A 15891-nucleotide genomic window follows, 5' to 3' on the forward strand; every position below is an offset into this window, starting at 1 on the left:
GGACAGAGCGTGGCCGCTGGCCTCCCCTCCGCTCCGCTGAGCTGGGGTGGAGGCGAGGAGCCTTGAGCTGCTGGGGGGGCGGGGGGGCTCGTGATGGCCTGAGGCCTCCCCTCCCCTCCCCTCCCTATTCTGGAAGGGCCTCACCTTCCGCAGCCAGAAGGGCTGGTTCTTGTCTTAAACAGCAAAGGAAGTCTACTCCCCTTTTCCCGCTGCCTGTCAGGAAGCTCACAGCAAAGCGGTTCTTCTTTCTTCCCGTCTCCCGTGGGAGCTGACCGTTCCTGTGTGTGCGTGTCTGGTGGTGGCCAGCCCGTCTCCCGTGGGAGCTGGTCATCCGTGTGCGTGTGTGTGTGTGTCTGGTGTGCCCAGCTCTCGTGGCTTGGCCTTGCCTCACGTGTGTATTGTGTGGATTCTGGAAGTTCCCACACAACCTTTGTGAGAGGAAGTGAGCCGTGGGTAAGGAGGGGAAGTGGCCCGGCACGTTTTTCCCGAGCCTCTCCGTGGCGCGCTCGGCGTGGCCGGGGCCGTGGGGCCCGTGCGGTGAGGGCGCGCTGGGAAGGCCCAGACGGACCCCCGGGTGTCCTGGGCCCGCGGCGGGGTGGGCTGGCCTTTGCCGCGGGGCTCTAGCGTCTCACGCTGCGGGGTGAGCGCGGTGCCCGAGGACCTGCTCCTGGGCGGTGACCTGGGGTGGGGCCGGAGACCGCAGCGTCTCCCCCTGCCTCGCTCCCTGCTGCCGCCTGGGCGCTCGTCACCCGGTTTGGCGGGTGGGCATGCGTGGCAGGGCCACCTCTGGGGGCTGCGGGGCCCGGGGCAGCCTCCAGCGGGAGGAGGCTGGGGCTGGGGTGCGTGGGCCCTGACTGGGGTCTGGAGCTGTGGACTGGTGGCCCCCCGTGGCCCAGTGCGGGGCCTGGCGCCCTCCGGCTCGGCCCCGGTGGATCCTCGGCGTGCGGCATGCGTTGGCCTCTGACCCGGGTACGAGGCTGCCTGGGCTGTTCCCCCCCCCACCCCCGGTGGAATGTACCAGGCTGGGTTTTGCTTGAGGCTCTGCCCCGGGGCTTGGGGGGGGGTCCCCCCAGCTTCTGTCCTCATGCTGTAGCCCCTGTGTGCGGCGTTGTGCGGCAGCCCAGCGGCCTCAGGATTCCCGCCAGACCGGCACCCAGGCCTCGTCCCCGAGACCGGAACCCAGGCCCAGGCCTCGTCCCCGAGACCGGCACCCAGGCTCGTCCCCGAGCGGCTCCTGGCTCTCCATCGCGCAGTGCACGCTCCCGGCGGCCTGGGAAGGCGTCCACTGCCCCGCCGCTCGGATGGGGAAACCGAGGTGCGCGGGGCTTCACGCCCCACCCAGTGGCCGCAGCCGGTGCCAAGGCCTGTCCTTGCCTCCTCGGGGGGTGGTGACCCCGGCCTCTCCGGGCCCCGCCGCCTGCAGGGGCCGCCCGGGAGCCCAGGGCCGGCCTTGGAGGGGAGGTCTCAATGGGAGGGTCTGTCCCGGGCAGTCCCGCGGGCGGTGCCTGGCACGGGCTGGAGCGGGGTGCGGGGCGGTGCTGGGCGGGCTGGCCCGCCTCCTCGGATGCCCCCTCGGCGAAGGGGGGAGGCCCGCTTGGCCAGATGGCTCTCAGAGCGGCAGATCCGTGGCCCGCAGGCTCTGGGCCTCTGGTGAGGGGCCTGCGGGGGTGGGGGTGGGGGTGGGGGTGGGGGTGGGCGGGGCCCTGGGCGGCCACGCTGAGCCTGGCGGTTTCCAGGCCGGGACACTGGGCCCCGCCCGGCCCCGCCAGGCCGTTTCCCACGCGGTGTGCCCTGAAGGCAGCCCCGGGACCTGTTGCCCACTTTGGAAGCGCAGCGAGGGGCCACGGCCCAGAGGCTTGGGGAAGGGAAGGGGGGAGTGGTCCTGGGCTGGACCCGGGGTGTGGGGCCGGAGAGCCTGGGGCGTCGGGGTCCTCGGCCCGTCTGCCCCGTGAGCTGGCCTGGCGGGTGCCGCGCTGAGGGGTCTCCTCCGGGGCTGGGGACCGAGGCCGGGCGGGGCCGGGCGGGGCCGGGCCGGCTCCCTCGAGGAGACGGTGGGAGATTCCCTAAAGCAGCCTGGAGACCCCACACGCTAAACGGAAACAGAAAGTCGTCACTTGAGTGTCACAGAGGCCCCTCAAACTCACCGTGCGGTGGGTCGGTAGCGCACAGTGTTACATTGAATCCGGTTAAGAAAAACACTTTTCCGGTGCGTGTAAAAGGCCTGCTTAATTAGACCATGAAGAGGAAATTGAAAGTAATAGCTTGCAGTGGAGCAGTTACTGTATTTCTGAAGGCACCGACTCCGAGTGGGGACTGGACTTCAGGGGCTAAAATCCTGAGCTTGGAGGCCGACCCTGGGGCCAGGGGCCTGTGGACTCCAGCTGCCAGGCGGCCGGGGAAGGTTCTGGCTGCCCTGCCTGGGTCCCTGCCCCTGCCCCTGCCAGGTCGCCAAGGAGCAAGGGGGAGGGGGAGGGGAGGGCGGAGCAGAGAACACAGGCGTGGCTCTGAGCCTCTGGGTGCTTTGCAGGGAAGGGGGGGGTCTGTCTTCTTTGGGAAGGGTGGAGCCGTGTGCGCGCGCGTGTGTGTGTGTGTGTGTGTGTGGTCTTGGTGAGGTGGTGGGGCCCCGGGGGTGGGGCGGGAGGAGGTCCCGGGCCCCTCTGGAGCAGACTGTGAGGTCGAATGGGTTGCCTTCCTCCAGATCAGGGAGGCTCTGGGCCCTGGGCCCCTCTTTCTGTCCCCCACTGCAGCCTGGCCTGCTTGAGGGGCCCAGGGGGTCTCCGTGTGTGGCTGGAGAGGTGGCCATGGTGAGCCTGGAGCTGGCCGTCCCCTGCAGTGGGGGGTAGAGAGAGTCCCCAGACCTAGGAGAGGTTCTGGTCCCCAGACGGGGCTCTGGCCTAGAGCCCCGCCTGGCAGGGATTGTGCAGTACATTCCCTGTGGCTGCTCCAGAAGACGGAAGGCCCCCACGACCGGCCCCGTGCCGAGTTCACGGTTGTGTGTGGGAAGCCGGGCTTGAGCGCAGTGCGCTCCCCAAATTCCTACCTGTGCCCTGAGGTCTTGGTTGGGCTCAGAGTTCCCAAGGATTGGGCTAGGTGGGGGGGGGGGCACTTCTAGCTGGAGCAGCTCTGGTGTCTTGGTCACAGTTCCCTGGCCCTTGCTTCTGGACTGGGGCTGCAGGGGCTCAGTGCCTGCCTTACCCTGCCCTCGCCCTCGCCCTCGGGCCTGCCTTGCTGGCCCCCGCCCCGCCCTGCCCTGCTGGCCCCCGCCCTGCCCTGCCCTGCGGCCTCCCTTCCTGGCCCCTGATGTTGGGGTCACTGAGGGAATGTCCCAGAGGCTTGTAGCTCCCTAAACTGGCTGTGGCCACCTAGATGTCGCAGAGGCCCCAGAACAAAGGGCTGTGCTGTGCTGTGCCGGGCCAGGCTGGGCTGGGCTGGGCCGGGCTGGGCCGCTGGCCCAGGGCCTCGGGCTGCCGTGGGGGGCTGGGCCACGGTCTTTTTTAAGTTGGGTTAATGGCTCCAGCAGGCAGCACTTCCTTCCCCTCCACAGCCTCCTGCTGAGTGGAAAAACCAGCCCAATCAACACGGAGGGGACAGGAAACCAGGCCAGCTGCCCCCTGCCTGGGCCGGGCCCGCCCGCCAGGGCTCCGGCCGCGGCCCCTCGCCCCGCAGAGCGCCCTGCGGCCTCCGCCGGTGAACTCCCAGGGGCGCGGGGGGACTGGGTGTCGGCTAATCAGGACCAGGCCTGCCAGGCACTTCAGAGCCTGGAGACGATCCAGGCCTTCCGGAACGGCCCGCAGATCAGGCAGCTGGCGCGGGCCGGGCCTGGCAGGGGTCACCCTTTCATCTGCCCGGGGCCGTGGGGGAGGGGCCGGGGCGGGAGCCAGAGGAGGAACCACCCCTGCCCTGCCACGAGGGAGCCCCGGCCCGGCCCGCCAGCGCCGGCTTCCTGCGCACTGTGGACATGGCTGCCGACTGCCCCCCCTCGCCCCCCCATGGGACAGCTGCCTCAGTTTCCACGTCTGCGGAATGAATGTGCGGCCGGGGAGGCTGCTGTCTCTTCGGTGCCCACCTGGGTTGGCTGGAACGGCCCCAGCCTTTCCGGATTCCCTGTGGGTGGTGGCCAGTGAGGCAGGGGTGCCTGAGCTGGGGTGGGGGGAGCAGCCCTGAGGTGGGGGGGCCCAGGGTGGGGGGGGGAGCCCCGGGCTGGGGGGAGCCCAGGGGTGGGGGAGGAAGCCCTGGGCTGGGGGGGGGAGCCCTGGGCTGGGGGGCGGGAGCCCCAGGGTGGGGCTGCTGGGGTGTGGGCAGTGGCCGGCTGGGAAGACCAGAGCTCCCAGTGGTGACCACATCTGGGCTGTGTGACTGAGGGGCCACTGCCTTGTTTTCGGGGTTTGCCAGGCCTTCCAGAGCAGGACAGGCTTCGCCGGGCTCGGCTCTCGCCGGGGGGGGGGGGGCTGCAGGAGGGTGGGCAGCGCCTGGCCAAGCGGTGTGGACCCGTGGGGGGGGGGCGCTTGTAGTCTTGCACCTGGCAAGCTCCTGTGGAGCTCGGCCCCCTTCTCTGCCTCCTGCGGGAGGGGTAGCCCCCCCCTGGCTCCCGGCGGGCGCCCGGCTCCGGCTCATGCCCATCTTGGCCAGGGCCGTCCCTGGCTCAGGGACGCGGCGACCTCCTGCCCCCGGGGACTCCGCGGGCCACCTTCTTCCCGGGAGCGGCAGGGCGGCCTGTGGATTGCGGGCCCGGGGGAGGGCGGCCGGGGGGAGGGCGGCGGGGGGGGGGGAGGGCGGCCCGGGCTCCTCTCCCCGCGCCTGCTGCCTGGTTGGGTCGTCCGGGAGCCGCTGCCGAGAGCGCGGCTGACCTCACCGTTCAGCGCGGATAATTATCTTCCCGCTGGGAGGCGGCGGGTGAGGCCGCTCGGGCTCACTGGTCGGTGACGGACGGCGAGCTGGGGGCTCCGATGGCGGCGCCCTGGACTGACGCGCGTGTCCCTTGCCGCCCCCAGGACCCTTGCCTGTCCGCCCTGCTTCTCGACAAGCTGCCGGCGCCCGGGGTGCCGCCCGCCTGCCGTCCCGGGGCCGAGAGCCGCTGTGACGTCTGCGCCGCGCACCTGCACCCGCTCACCAGGGAGGCCCTGCACCTGCTCCAGGCCCCCGCCGGCCCCGATGCCCCTCGAGGAGGCGGCGGCCCCGGGACCACGGCCGGCCCCAAGGACGCGCCCGGGCCGGGAGGCCCCGCGGGGAGACAGCCGGACCGGAGGAAGGGGCCGGCCTGGCCGCCGGGACCCAGCGTCCAGGTGTCCGTGGCCCCCGCGGGCCTCGGGGGGGCCCTGAGCACCGTCACCATCCAGGCGCAGCAGTGTCTGGAGGGCGTGTGGGGCCTCACGAGGGTCAACAGCTTCCTGCCGCCCACCTGCCTGGTGAGTGCCGCGCGCGTGGGCACGTGGGGCGCGTGGGGGGCCGGCGGGCGGCGTGGGGGGTCGGCGGGCGGCGTGGGGGGCCGGCGGGCGGCGTGGGGGGTCGGCGGGTGGCTTGGGGGGCCCGGCGGGCGGCATGGGGTGCCCGGCGGGAGCTCTGCAGCCACGGGACTCCGCGTGGGCGCAGGGTCTCGCGTTCCGGGGTGGCTTGGGGAGGGGGTGGGCAGGCAGAGCCCTGACGTTGTCTCCACGAGTCCAGACCCTTCCCGGGCCGTGGGGAGGGAGGTCTCTGTGCGGCATGGGCCACGCCAGGCTGCCCCCTCCCCCGGAACCACAGAGCCGCTCCATGGACGGGGCCCACCTGCCAGGCAGGGCTGGGTCCCCCAGGAGACCAGAGGGGGCTGGGTCGGTTGGGGATGTCCCCCCCCGCCTCCCGCCCCGCGGGCCCCGCCTTCCCGGGGGCCCCTGTGTGGGGCTGGACAGTGGCTACGTGGCCCGAGAAGCGAGCTCTGTGGCCGCGCCACGCGCCTGGGTCTCCCCAGAATCCTGCGCCCCAGTTTTCCAGCTGGGAAGACGGGTTCAGGGCGGGAGTGCCTCTCTGGGGTGCAGGGAAGTGTGGTCTGGGTTCGGGTCACGCAGGCGCACCGCCGTGGCGGGGTCTGGCCCCAGACGGGAACAGCCAGCTCTGCGCAGCCCCTGCCGGCTTGGGGCCCCCTGCCTGTCCTCCCCCCGCCCCGAAGTGCCCAGCCGGGGCGGGGGGAGGGGGGTCCGGGCTGGGGCAGGCACCTCCAGCAGAGCGGGGAGAGTAGGATGAGTGAGGCTCCGGGGGGGGGGGAGCGGGGGGGAGCGGGGTTTCCGTGGGCTGGGGGGGGGGCTGGAGTGGGCTGGCCAGCCCTCACCCTTGACCCTTGCCCTCAAGCCAGGCCCACGCCAGGAGGACGGGCAGGGGTGCAGGCGGGCCCCACGCCCCGGGCGCCGTCTCGGACCCCTCTGAGGGGCAGGCCCACCCCTCTGGGACGGGACCGTGGCTGAGGGCCCCGCCCCGGCGGGGAGCAGGTTCGGGTCGGCCGCGAGGGCCGCGCTGCTCTCGGGGGGCTCGTAGCGTCCACGTGGTTTGCTGACTCCCCCCCCCCCCCGCGGGGCCTCGTGGCTCCGGGCGTGGCTCCGGGCATGGCTCTGGGCGTGGCTCTGGGCGTGGCCCGTGCGCCCACCTGAGGGGCTCTGAGGACGGACGGGGCTGTGAGCGTGGGGCCGAGGCGGGGGTCCCGGGGCCAGCGGATGCCTCCCGCAGAGCGGGGGTCCCCAGGCGACGCCCGAGACCCGAGAAGCTGCACTGGCCGCGTTTTCCTTCCCGCGTCCCCACGTTGGCGCCCGCAGCCAGCCAGCGGGCCCGTGGCCTGTCCTCCCCACCCCAGACGAAGCAGGCCGCCGGGGGGCCGGCGCCGTGGGGCTGGGGGCAGGAGCCCGGGGGACCGCCCGCCCGCCCGCCCGCGTGCCATCAGACGAACGAGCCCGCTCCCCGTTCTGTGTGCACATCGATCGTGTTCAGGCTAGGTAGGAATGGATTTATAATTAGAGAACAGTCGTGACGATCAATAGGGAGATTATTAGAACCATAAATAGAACTTTAGGGTTCAGATGAGGCAACGCACCCCCGCCCCCACGCCACGGCGTCGATCGTTAGAGACGGCCCCGGAGCCGTGGAACAGCGCCTGCCGCTCCGGAAGTCAGCACTTGTCACAGGCCCAGTGGGGGCCCCGGGCAGCGCAGGGTCTCCCGGGCAGGTGGGTGGCGGGCTGGAGCGGGCTCTGCCGAGGCCCGGGAAGAGGGGTGCTGGTCGCCCCTCACGAGGAGAGAAGGGCCGCCCAGGGTGCCGGGGTTGTCCTGGGCCACGGGCGGCGAGCCTGCCCCGTGCCGTGGCCGTGGCCAGGGGCGCTCGGAGCAACGCCACGCTCCGCGTTACTTGTGTGACACGGAGCCGGGCCCTTTCTGGTCCGCCCTGCCTGCTCAGTGTCCACACTGCCGTTTGGAGCTCTGGGGGTAGCCAGCCTGGCTGTTATTTCCCAGTTGTCAATCGTTGTCACCTCCCCCGCCTGCCCCAAGATGCAGCCCCATGGCCACAGCCCCCCCCCCCCAGGGCAGGGCCTTCTGTGTCCTCTGACAGCAGGCCTGGGTGGGTCGGTGGTGGATGCGTGAGAGGGGCCCTGGGGAGCCGGCTTCCCGCCAGGACAGCCGGGCCGGGCCAGCCCGGGGCTCCTGCTGCTGGCCGGCCTGCCTGCTCGCCTCGCACTCGGAGCTCCGGGTTCCGGGTGCCGCCCGCCCGTCGTGCTGGGGGATGCTGGGAGGGAGGGGAGGGCGCTGGCTAGGCTCGGGCCTGCGGGTCTCGGTGCTACATCCTTGCTAGTGTAGGCCTCAGTCTACCTTCTGTGGAAGAGGGACAACCCCCTCTTTTGTGGGGCAGGACAAGGCCCTGCAGGCTAAGATTGCCTGGCCTTGGATGAGGCCAGAGTTTTGTGGGCCCCTGAGATGGCTCAGCTGGGGCTCCGGAGTCCCCCGCCTTCCCTCCACCGGGCAGGGCCTCTGCACCCTGCCCTCCAAACAGCACTGGGCAGGGACTTAGAGACAGCCCTGGGCTGGGGCAGGGGAGGGGGAGGGCTGAGGGACTCTGAGACGGCACCGGGTGGGGGGGATGGCTGGGGGACTCTGAGACGGCACCGGGTGGGGGGGAGGGCTGGGGGACTCTGAGACGGCACCGGGTGGGCGGGAGGGCTGGGGGACTCTGAGACAGCACAGCACTGGGTGGGGGAGAGGGCTGGGGGACTCTGAGAGGGCACTGGGTGGGGGGCGGGGGAGGGCTGGGGGACTCTGAGAGGGCACTGGGTGGGGGGGAAGGCTGGGGGACTCTGAGACGGCACCGGGTGGGGGGCGGGGGAGGGCTGGGGGCTCTGAGAGGGCACTGGGTGGGGGGAGGGGGAGGGCTGGGGGACTCTGAGACGGCACTGGGTGGGGGGGAGGGCTGGGGGACTCTGAGAGGGCACTGGGTGGGGGGCAGGGGAGGGCTGGGGGACTCTGAGACGGCACTGGGTGGGGGGTGGGGAGGGCTGGGGGCTCTGTCCTTTCTGCCTTACTGGCGTGGAGCTCAGGCATGGACGGCTAGCACGCGATAGGCTCGCCTTGTGCTTCCCCGGAACGACACTGCCCGGAACCCCAGGGTGGGCGCGAGGGGCTCGGGTGAGGCAGGCCCGTGCTGGCCCAGGTGGGAGGTGCCTGCGAGGCAGGGCCCGCGCCCCTGCTGGCCACGCCCCTGCGGCCGCGCCCCTGCTGGCCACGCCCCTGCGGCCGCGCCCCGGCTGGCCACGCCCCTCCGTCTGGCCACGCCCCTCCGGCCTTGCCCGCGCCCGCACCCCCGGCTGGCCACGCCCCTCCGGCCGCGCCCCAGCTGGCCACGCCCCTCCGTCCGGCCACGCCCCTCCGGCCGGCCGCCTCTCCCGCTCTCCTCTCCTCACGCTCGTTCCCCTTCGGTCGCTGCCGTGTGTGTGCCGTCGCGCTTTCCGCCCGGCGTCCGCCCCGCGTCCTCTGCCCCCGTGTCGTGGTCTTCCTCCCGCCGGCCCCTCCCGCTCCGCTCGCTTGGGATGGCTTCTTTCCGCTTGCCTGGGCTCTGCTTCTGGCAGGAGTTGGCCGTGGCCGTCCTCACGGACGCAGCCGCGGCGCGGCAGCCCGCGGGACGGTGGAACCGAGGCGCGTGCGGGATCCCCGGCACAGGTCAGTGGGGCGGCTCGGCCGTGCGGGCCGCACCGTCCTGGCGGGCTGGCCGGCCGGCCGGAGGCCGCGCTGCTGCCGGCGAGGCCGGCGGGGTGGGCGGGGTGAGCGGGGGCTGGGGCGGCAGCCTCGGCCCTTCGTGTCCGGTAGCAAGCCCAGGACGGGCTACAGGTACCGGGGGCGCAGTGGGCGGCGTGGTCCCACCCCGGAGCCCACCCTGCCGGCCGCGGCGGCCAGCGGGTGCTCGGCTGAGGAGCTCGGCTGCGCTGTTGCGCTCAGTGAGGAAGTTTGTGTCTTTCATAGTGAACGTGAACTGATCCACACGGGATCCACATTCGAGGTTAAGGGAGGCGGGCAGGCGGGGTTCCGGAGGGCGGGCAGTGGGTGGGTGGGTGGGTGGCCAGGCGGGGTTCCGGAGGGCGGGCAGGCAGGCGGGCGGGTGGGTGGGTGGGTGGCCAGGCGGGGTTCCAGAGGGCGGGCAGGCGGGCGGGCGGGGTTCTGGAGGGTGGGCAGGCGGGCAGGCAGGGTTCCGGAGGGCGGGCAGGCGGGTGGGTGGCCAGTGGGGGGGTCGGCTGCACAGAGGCCGGGGAGCGTGTGCCCCTCGCTGCCGCCCGTCCTCCTCTAAGTTCTGGGGAGTGGTCACTGCCCGGAGGCCACAGGCGTGCTGGGCGATCACTGGCCTGAAGCTGGGGGTGCGGTGGGCCGTCCTGCTCCTGCTGTGTCCCGTGAGGTGTTCAGAGGCCGATGCTGGCCGTGGGGTGGGCAGGACGGGGCCTCCCCCGTGGGGAAGGGCCGCTGCCCACTGCCAGCAGGGTCACCGGCAGGGCCTCCAGTCCTGCCCGGGGCGGCTGGCTCTGTCGGGCTTCCACTCCTTGGGGCCGGCCAGGTACACAGAGCTCCTCAGCCCAGGGTCACCAAACCAAGGTCACACACCCCTCCTCAGCCCGGGGAACCCCAGCTCGGTTTGGGGCATCTTGGGCAGGGGTGTGGGCCCCCACTCAGGACCAGGGGGAGCTTGGTGCTGTGAAGGCCGGGGGGTCAGCAGGGCCGGCCCCGCCATGCTGGGGTGGTGGCCCCTCCCCAACCAGAGTCGAGGCAGCCCGGGTCAAGGGAGCGGAGGTCAGCGCCGGACCTAGGTAGGTGGAAGCTGTCCTGGGGAGCATTTAATTGCACCCACGCTTCAGGCACGACCATCTCCCTTGGTGGAATTTATTTTAGCTAATTAGTTGGAAATGCCAGAGTAGTATTTCAGACGCGAGGAGCGCGGTACATTGTCGCGTGTGGGGCAATTAGTGCTCATGACAAATAGCTATTGCGGGACCTTGTCTGATGAGGCCTCGGGTGATCCCAGAGGCCCGGAGTTAAAGGGCAGGGAGAGCCGTCCGCCTGTCCTCCGCGGTCGCTGTCTGTCTCGATGGGGAGGATTAGAAAGTCAAAGTCCCGGCGGGTCTGAGGGCCCTGGCTCGCCCAGCCCCGACGTCCGGGCCTTCCCGGCCGCGTGGGCCGAGTCCCGGGACGCGCAGGGCTGCGGTGTGCGGGGCCGGGCAGCGCGGGGGACGGCTCTCCCCACCCCGCGTCTCACCTGGACTCTCGCATCCCTGCAGGCCGAGGCGGCCGTGGCTGCCGTCGCCGTGGCTGACACCGTCCGCGATGGAGCCCCCGGGGCAGGTCTGGACGGCGTGCCCACGCCCTGGAGCCGAGGGGCTGCCTGCGCTTCGGCCCTGGGCACCCCGGGCCCCTCAGCTGGGGGGTCCACGGCGTCCACCGCAGCCTCCTTCTTCATCAGGTGCGTTTCCTGGGGCGCCCAGGCGGCCGCGGGGCCAGGGCTGTAGGTGTGTGTGTGGGGGGGGATCGAGGCCCCTCAGACACCCGGGCTTCTGGCCTTGGCGGCCGGGGGCCTTGACCGTGGCTGAGAGGAGGGTGGGGGTCGTTTGGGGGGACACAGCGGCTCCAAAGCTCTCAGCTGAGACCCAGCCGGCCTCCCGGGCTGCCCTTGGAGAAGGCCTCCCTGCGTCCCCATCCCGGGCTCGCAGCTGGGTGTGCTTCCCCCCGGGAGCCCTGGCGTGTCCCGTTGACGGCCTGGCCCGCAGCCCCGGGTCCTGGGGGCGGGCCTGTGTGGATGGGAGGCGGGAGGCGGGCGTGGAGCCCCCCCGGCCCCTGGCCTCGTGCGGGCCCGGGCTCTGCCGGATCCTCCGCTCCCCTGGTCGCCCGGGGGACGAGGATTACAGGATGTCATCTCGGTAATGAGTGGTAATGGCGGCCCAGCTGCGGGTCACCGTGCCATTAGCAGCCCGCCCGGGTGCTGATAAGCTTGTCCATGAATCACGGGGGCAGGCGGGCGGCGGGAGGGAGGACGCCTTATCAGCGCCGGTCCGGGGGGACCGCGGGCCCTGATTGGGGAGTGACAGGGCATATGATGAGGGCGTTGTTGCGCCGGCTGATGAGCGGGGGCCGTGCCGCGCGGCCCTCCCTCCCGTGCGGGCGGCGGCCTCAGCCTTCACCCCAATTAGGGGCAGAGAGCCGGGCTGGGCTCCGTGGGGACCTGGGGGGCGGGGGAGCCCCTCCCAGCCGGCTCGGGAGCCCGGGCGGTGTCGGGGATGGACCCGCGGGTGGCCGCGTCCTCCTCCGCCTCGACCCGCCCTCCGGGGCTCCGCCTCGGCTTGGTGGTGGCCGCCACGTTCCCGGGGCTGGGCTGGCGGCGGGATTTGAAATGCTCACGCGACAAGAAAGGCGGCACGCGGCCCCCGGTCCTGGGCCGGAGCACCCCCCCCCCCCCCGGCCGGCCCGGCACGCGGCGGGGCCTCCCTCTGGAAGCCTGCGGGGAGGCGCCGGCCCCCCACGCGGCGCATTAGCTCCCGGGAGCCCCCAGCACCCCAGCAGAGCGGGCAGAGCAGGTGCCGGCTGCCTTTTGTCTCAGCCCCGGCTGGAGCGGCTGCTGCCCGCGCTGAGAGTTGACCTTGGGCAGTTACCATAGAAACAAAGAAACAAGCTGGCGGGGCCGGGGGCGGAGGCTGCTTCCGAGGGGGAGCCTCGCCGCCGCCGTTACTTCCAGCCTGTTAGACGCGCCGCCGCGTCGCGGTAGCTTCTGCGGCAGGTGGCGGGCCGCGGGTCAGGTGGGGGCGGGCGGGCTCCCGGCAGGCACCGCTCCGGCAGGTGGCCTGGGGCTCGGGCGGGTGGTGGGCGGCCCTGCCACCGGCGAGGGCGAGGGTGTCGAGGGTGCTCGGGGCGGCGAGTCCACCCGGAGACAATGGGCGTGTGGCCGCCGGCCCAGACACGTGCGGAGCGGTGTCCTTTGTTCCCCCAGCCCATCCCCCCCACGGCCGATCTGTCTGCGGGGGTCCCGTGGGGCCGGAGCCTCCAGGTGGGGGGGGATGGCACGCTGGCCCTTGGAAGCACCCCGCCGTAGGGGCAGGACTGTGGGGCTGTCACGGCGCCATCCTGACTGGGTCCCGGCTCTGCCCCCCGCAGGAACCCAGGGGCTCCTTAATACCCACCGGGCACAGGACTAGCCTGCGCCCCCCCACCCGGGGCCCCCCAGAGCTAGGCCCCGTGGCCTGGCACGGGGTCGCCCTCTCCCCAGCAGGAAGTCAGGGCCTGTGGTGGGCGGGGCCGGTTTCCTCCCGAGGAGGCCGAGGCAGCCCTGGGCCCGCGCCCCTCCCCTCCCCCTCCCGCCCCACCTGGTTCCTGCCCGCCCCCTGCGGGAGGGCGCCCACGCCCACCGGCCTGCCGCCCCGGCTCTCCCGCTCGCCTCTCTGCCCTGGGTGCGTGGGACCTGGGCTGCAGACATCTAGCAGATCTTCCTGGGGGACCGGGGGGGGCGAGGGCGGGCTGTGGGCGTCCTTCCCGCGCAAGGACACCCTGGCGGTGGACGGAGGTGTCCGGGCGTCTACCCGTGCGAGGGGGGCCTCGGCCTCCAGGCCACGGGGCTTTCTGGAGTCTCACCCGCTTGGTTCCACCCAGCTTCTTCGCCCCGTGCCCGGGGGTGCTGGCGGGGGGGGGGGGGCAGGTCGCCCCGGCACCCTGGAGGGGCGAGGTTTAGGCGTGGGGCGCGCGCAGCGCTGCGTTGGGGCGCCCCCACCCCGGTGCCCTTCCCAGCCGCACGCGGGGGGCGTCGTGGCTGCTCCGAGGGGGCCCGGGCTGACTGGCTTTCGGTGGCGATGTCTCTTGGCCCTGTCTTTCCCCCATCTCCCTGAAGCCGGGCTCGTGCTTGGCTTCTGAGACCGGGGGCTGCTCTCCCGTTGGGGTGCTGACGTGGCTGGTGGGCGTCAGTTTCAGGGGGGCCTGGGTTTCGTCAGCGGGGACGGGGCTGGTCCCGGGGTTCAGTGGCGGTGGCGTTCCCCTGCGTCATGCCCACTTGGGTGAGCCGTCGAGCGGGGGCCTGGGCCTGGGGAGGGCTGTCTGCTCCCGGCCTCTTGGGCTGAGCCGGCAGCGGGTGAAGGAAGAGGGGGCCGAATGCTGGCGGGGCCGTGGTCAGCGGGCGGTGGGCCCGGAGCCCCCAGGCCCCGGTGGCGGCCTGAGAAGCCGGGCCCGGGGCGCGGTCCGTGCGGCGTCCGCGCCCCACGGTGGCCCCGCCCCGCACGCACGCGCCGCCGCCACCGTGGCTCCGTTAAGGACTCCGCCATGCCTCGTAGATTACTTTTATTTTCCGTGATGACACCTCACTCGGAGGAAACTGTCCCCTGGGCCTCTTAAAAGACAACTCCTATTAAAGATGAGAGGAGTTACCAAAACGCCAGCCGCGGCGGCTCTGGAGCGGGAGGCTGGGCGGAGGGGCCGCCGTCCGTGCCTTCCCCGAGACTTCCTTCCAGGGACAGAGTAGGCCGGGGCGGCTCACGGGGGGGGGGGCGGCGGGAGCCGGCACTTGGGGGCGTGGGTGAGGGGTGGGTGGCCTCCCGTCCTGTTCCCCTGACACACGGGGGGTGGCGGGGGGGCTCCTGGCTGGCAGGTAGAGACGGGCGAGGCAGAGAGGGTGGCCGGGGTGCGTGCCCCAGGGTGGCCTAGCGGCAGGGCGAGGGGTGGGCGGTCCCGGGGGGCCCGGCCCAGGGCGAGAGCAGACTCGGCGAGGGCAAGCGTGAACCGGCGACCCCGCGAGGGCCTGTGCGGGCCGGCCCGGACTCCACGCCGAGGGAGGGGGAGCTCGCGTGGGCTCCCTGCTGGGCGCCTCTTACAGAAGGTGTCGGCCCATCGGAGCCACGCCCGGGCCTGGGGCGGAGGCCAGAAGGCGGAGCACAGGGCCCGTGGACGCCGGTGCGGCCGCCCTGCCCTCCCCACGGAGCCCAGTGAGGACAGAAGAGAACTCTATGTCGCCGGCCCGGGCGCGGGGCCTCGGGGGAGGGCTGAGGGCGCGCGCGCGGGCGGCGTGGCCCTGGGCGGCCGCTGTGGCGCGCTGGACACAGCTTTCCCTCCGCAGGGCCGCTCAGAAGCTCAGCCTGGCCCCCAAGCGCAAGAAGACCCCGCCGCCCCCCGCGCCCGCCGCCCGCGGCACCTGTGCCTACCCCACCGACTTCAGCGGCGTCCTGCAGCTCTGGCCGCCCCCGGCGCCCCCCTGCCTGCTCAGGGCGGCCAAGGCCAAGGACAACCCCGGTGGCTTCGGAAAGGTAGCCCCAGCCCTGGGTGTGGCGGGGGCCCCGTCGGAGGCGCGGGGGGTGGATGGGCCCCGCCTCCGTACCCCGGGCTTCAGAGGGGGGCTCTGCGGGACCCGGGAGGAAGAGAAGGCCTGGAGCGCTCGCTTGAAGCGCGGGTGGCGGCGGTGTTAGGGGACAGCATGCGTTGGGGCTCCTGGGGCTGGGGTGACGTCTGGGTCAGCAGCCCCTTCTTCCCGCCTCCTCCCGGTGCTGCCTGAGACGCCTTGGGCTGTGTGCGGGCAGATGACAGCCCCGCGGGCCCCGGCTGGGGGCAGAGCTGGACAGGCCGCGGGTCCCGCCTGGCCACGGGCTGGCCGCTCCGGGCCTTCCCCAGGGGTCTTGACCTGGGCCCCAGATTCGGAGGAGGACCCCACCCCCAGCTCCAAGAGCCCCTGCCCGGGGGCGGGGTGCAGGGGCCTGGTGAGGGGGACGGGAAGCCGGACGCTCCGCGGCGGGGTGCAGGGCCTGGGCCGGTTGTCACCCGGCGCGGTTTCCTGTCCTGGACCTGCTCCGCCGCCCAGAGGCCCCGCTGTGCCCCAGGGGCCGGCACGGGGAGCACAGGCCAGCCCCCCAGGGCTGCCGCCGGAGGAGGGCCAGCCGGCCACGGACGCTGCTCCCCGGGGCCCGCGCCCTAGGCTGTGGGGTGCCTCTGGTGGCCCAGTGCTGTGGCCTGCCCCGGGCGCATAGCGTGTGGACGGTGGACGTCCCAGCTCGGGGCGCCCCACAGCTCTGTGGCCTGGGCAGTGTGCGGCCCCTGTACCCCACGGCACGGTGGTGATGGAGGCCGGACACGCGCTGGGCAGGGCCAGGACCAGGATTCCTGAACAGGTCATCTGCCCAAGCCTCAGGGTCCCTAGGGTGCTGGGTTCTGGTGTCACCTCTAACCCCGACCCCCGCACTGCTGGGGCCCGGTGTCACCTCTAACCCCGACCCCCGTACTGCTGGGGTCCGGTGTCACCTCTAACCCCGACCCCCGTACTGCTGGGGTCCGGTGTCACCTCTAACCCCGACCCCCGCACTGCTGGGGCCCGGTGTCACCTCTAATCCCGACCCCCGCACTGCTGGGGCCCGGTGTCACCTCTAATCCCGACCCCCGTACTGCTGGG

General features: G+C 72.8%; 1 protein-coding gene across 1 annotated transcript in view; it reads left to right on the forward strand.

Moving 5' to 3' along the window:
* Window positions 1-15891, forward strand: part of Kif26a (kinesin family member 26A) — a 31570-nt gene that overhangs the window by 6065 nt on the left and 9614 nt on the right. Inside the window, 3 exon segments of the mRNA XM_048362643.1 lie at window positions 4992-5405; window positions 10766-10947; window positions 14572-14758. Of these exon segments, the coding sequence (XP_048218600.1) occupies window positions 4992-5405; window positions 10766-10947; window positions 14572-14758 (783 nt within the window).

The sequence above is a fragment of the Perognathus longimembris genome, chromosome 14, assembly GCF_023159225.1.
Source record: "Perognathus longimembris pacificus isolate PPM17 chromosome 14, ASM2315922v1, whole genome shotgun sequence".
NCBI classification, from domain to species: Eukaryota; Metazoa; Chordata; class Mammalia; order Rodentia; family Heteromyidae; genus Perognathus; species Perognathus longimembris.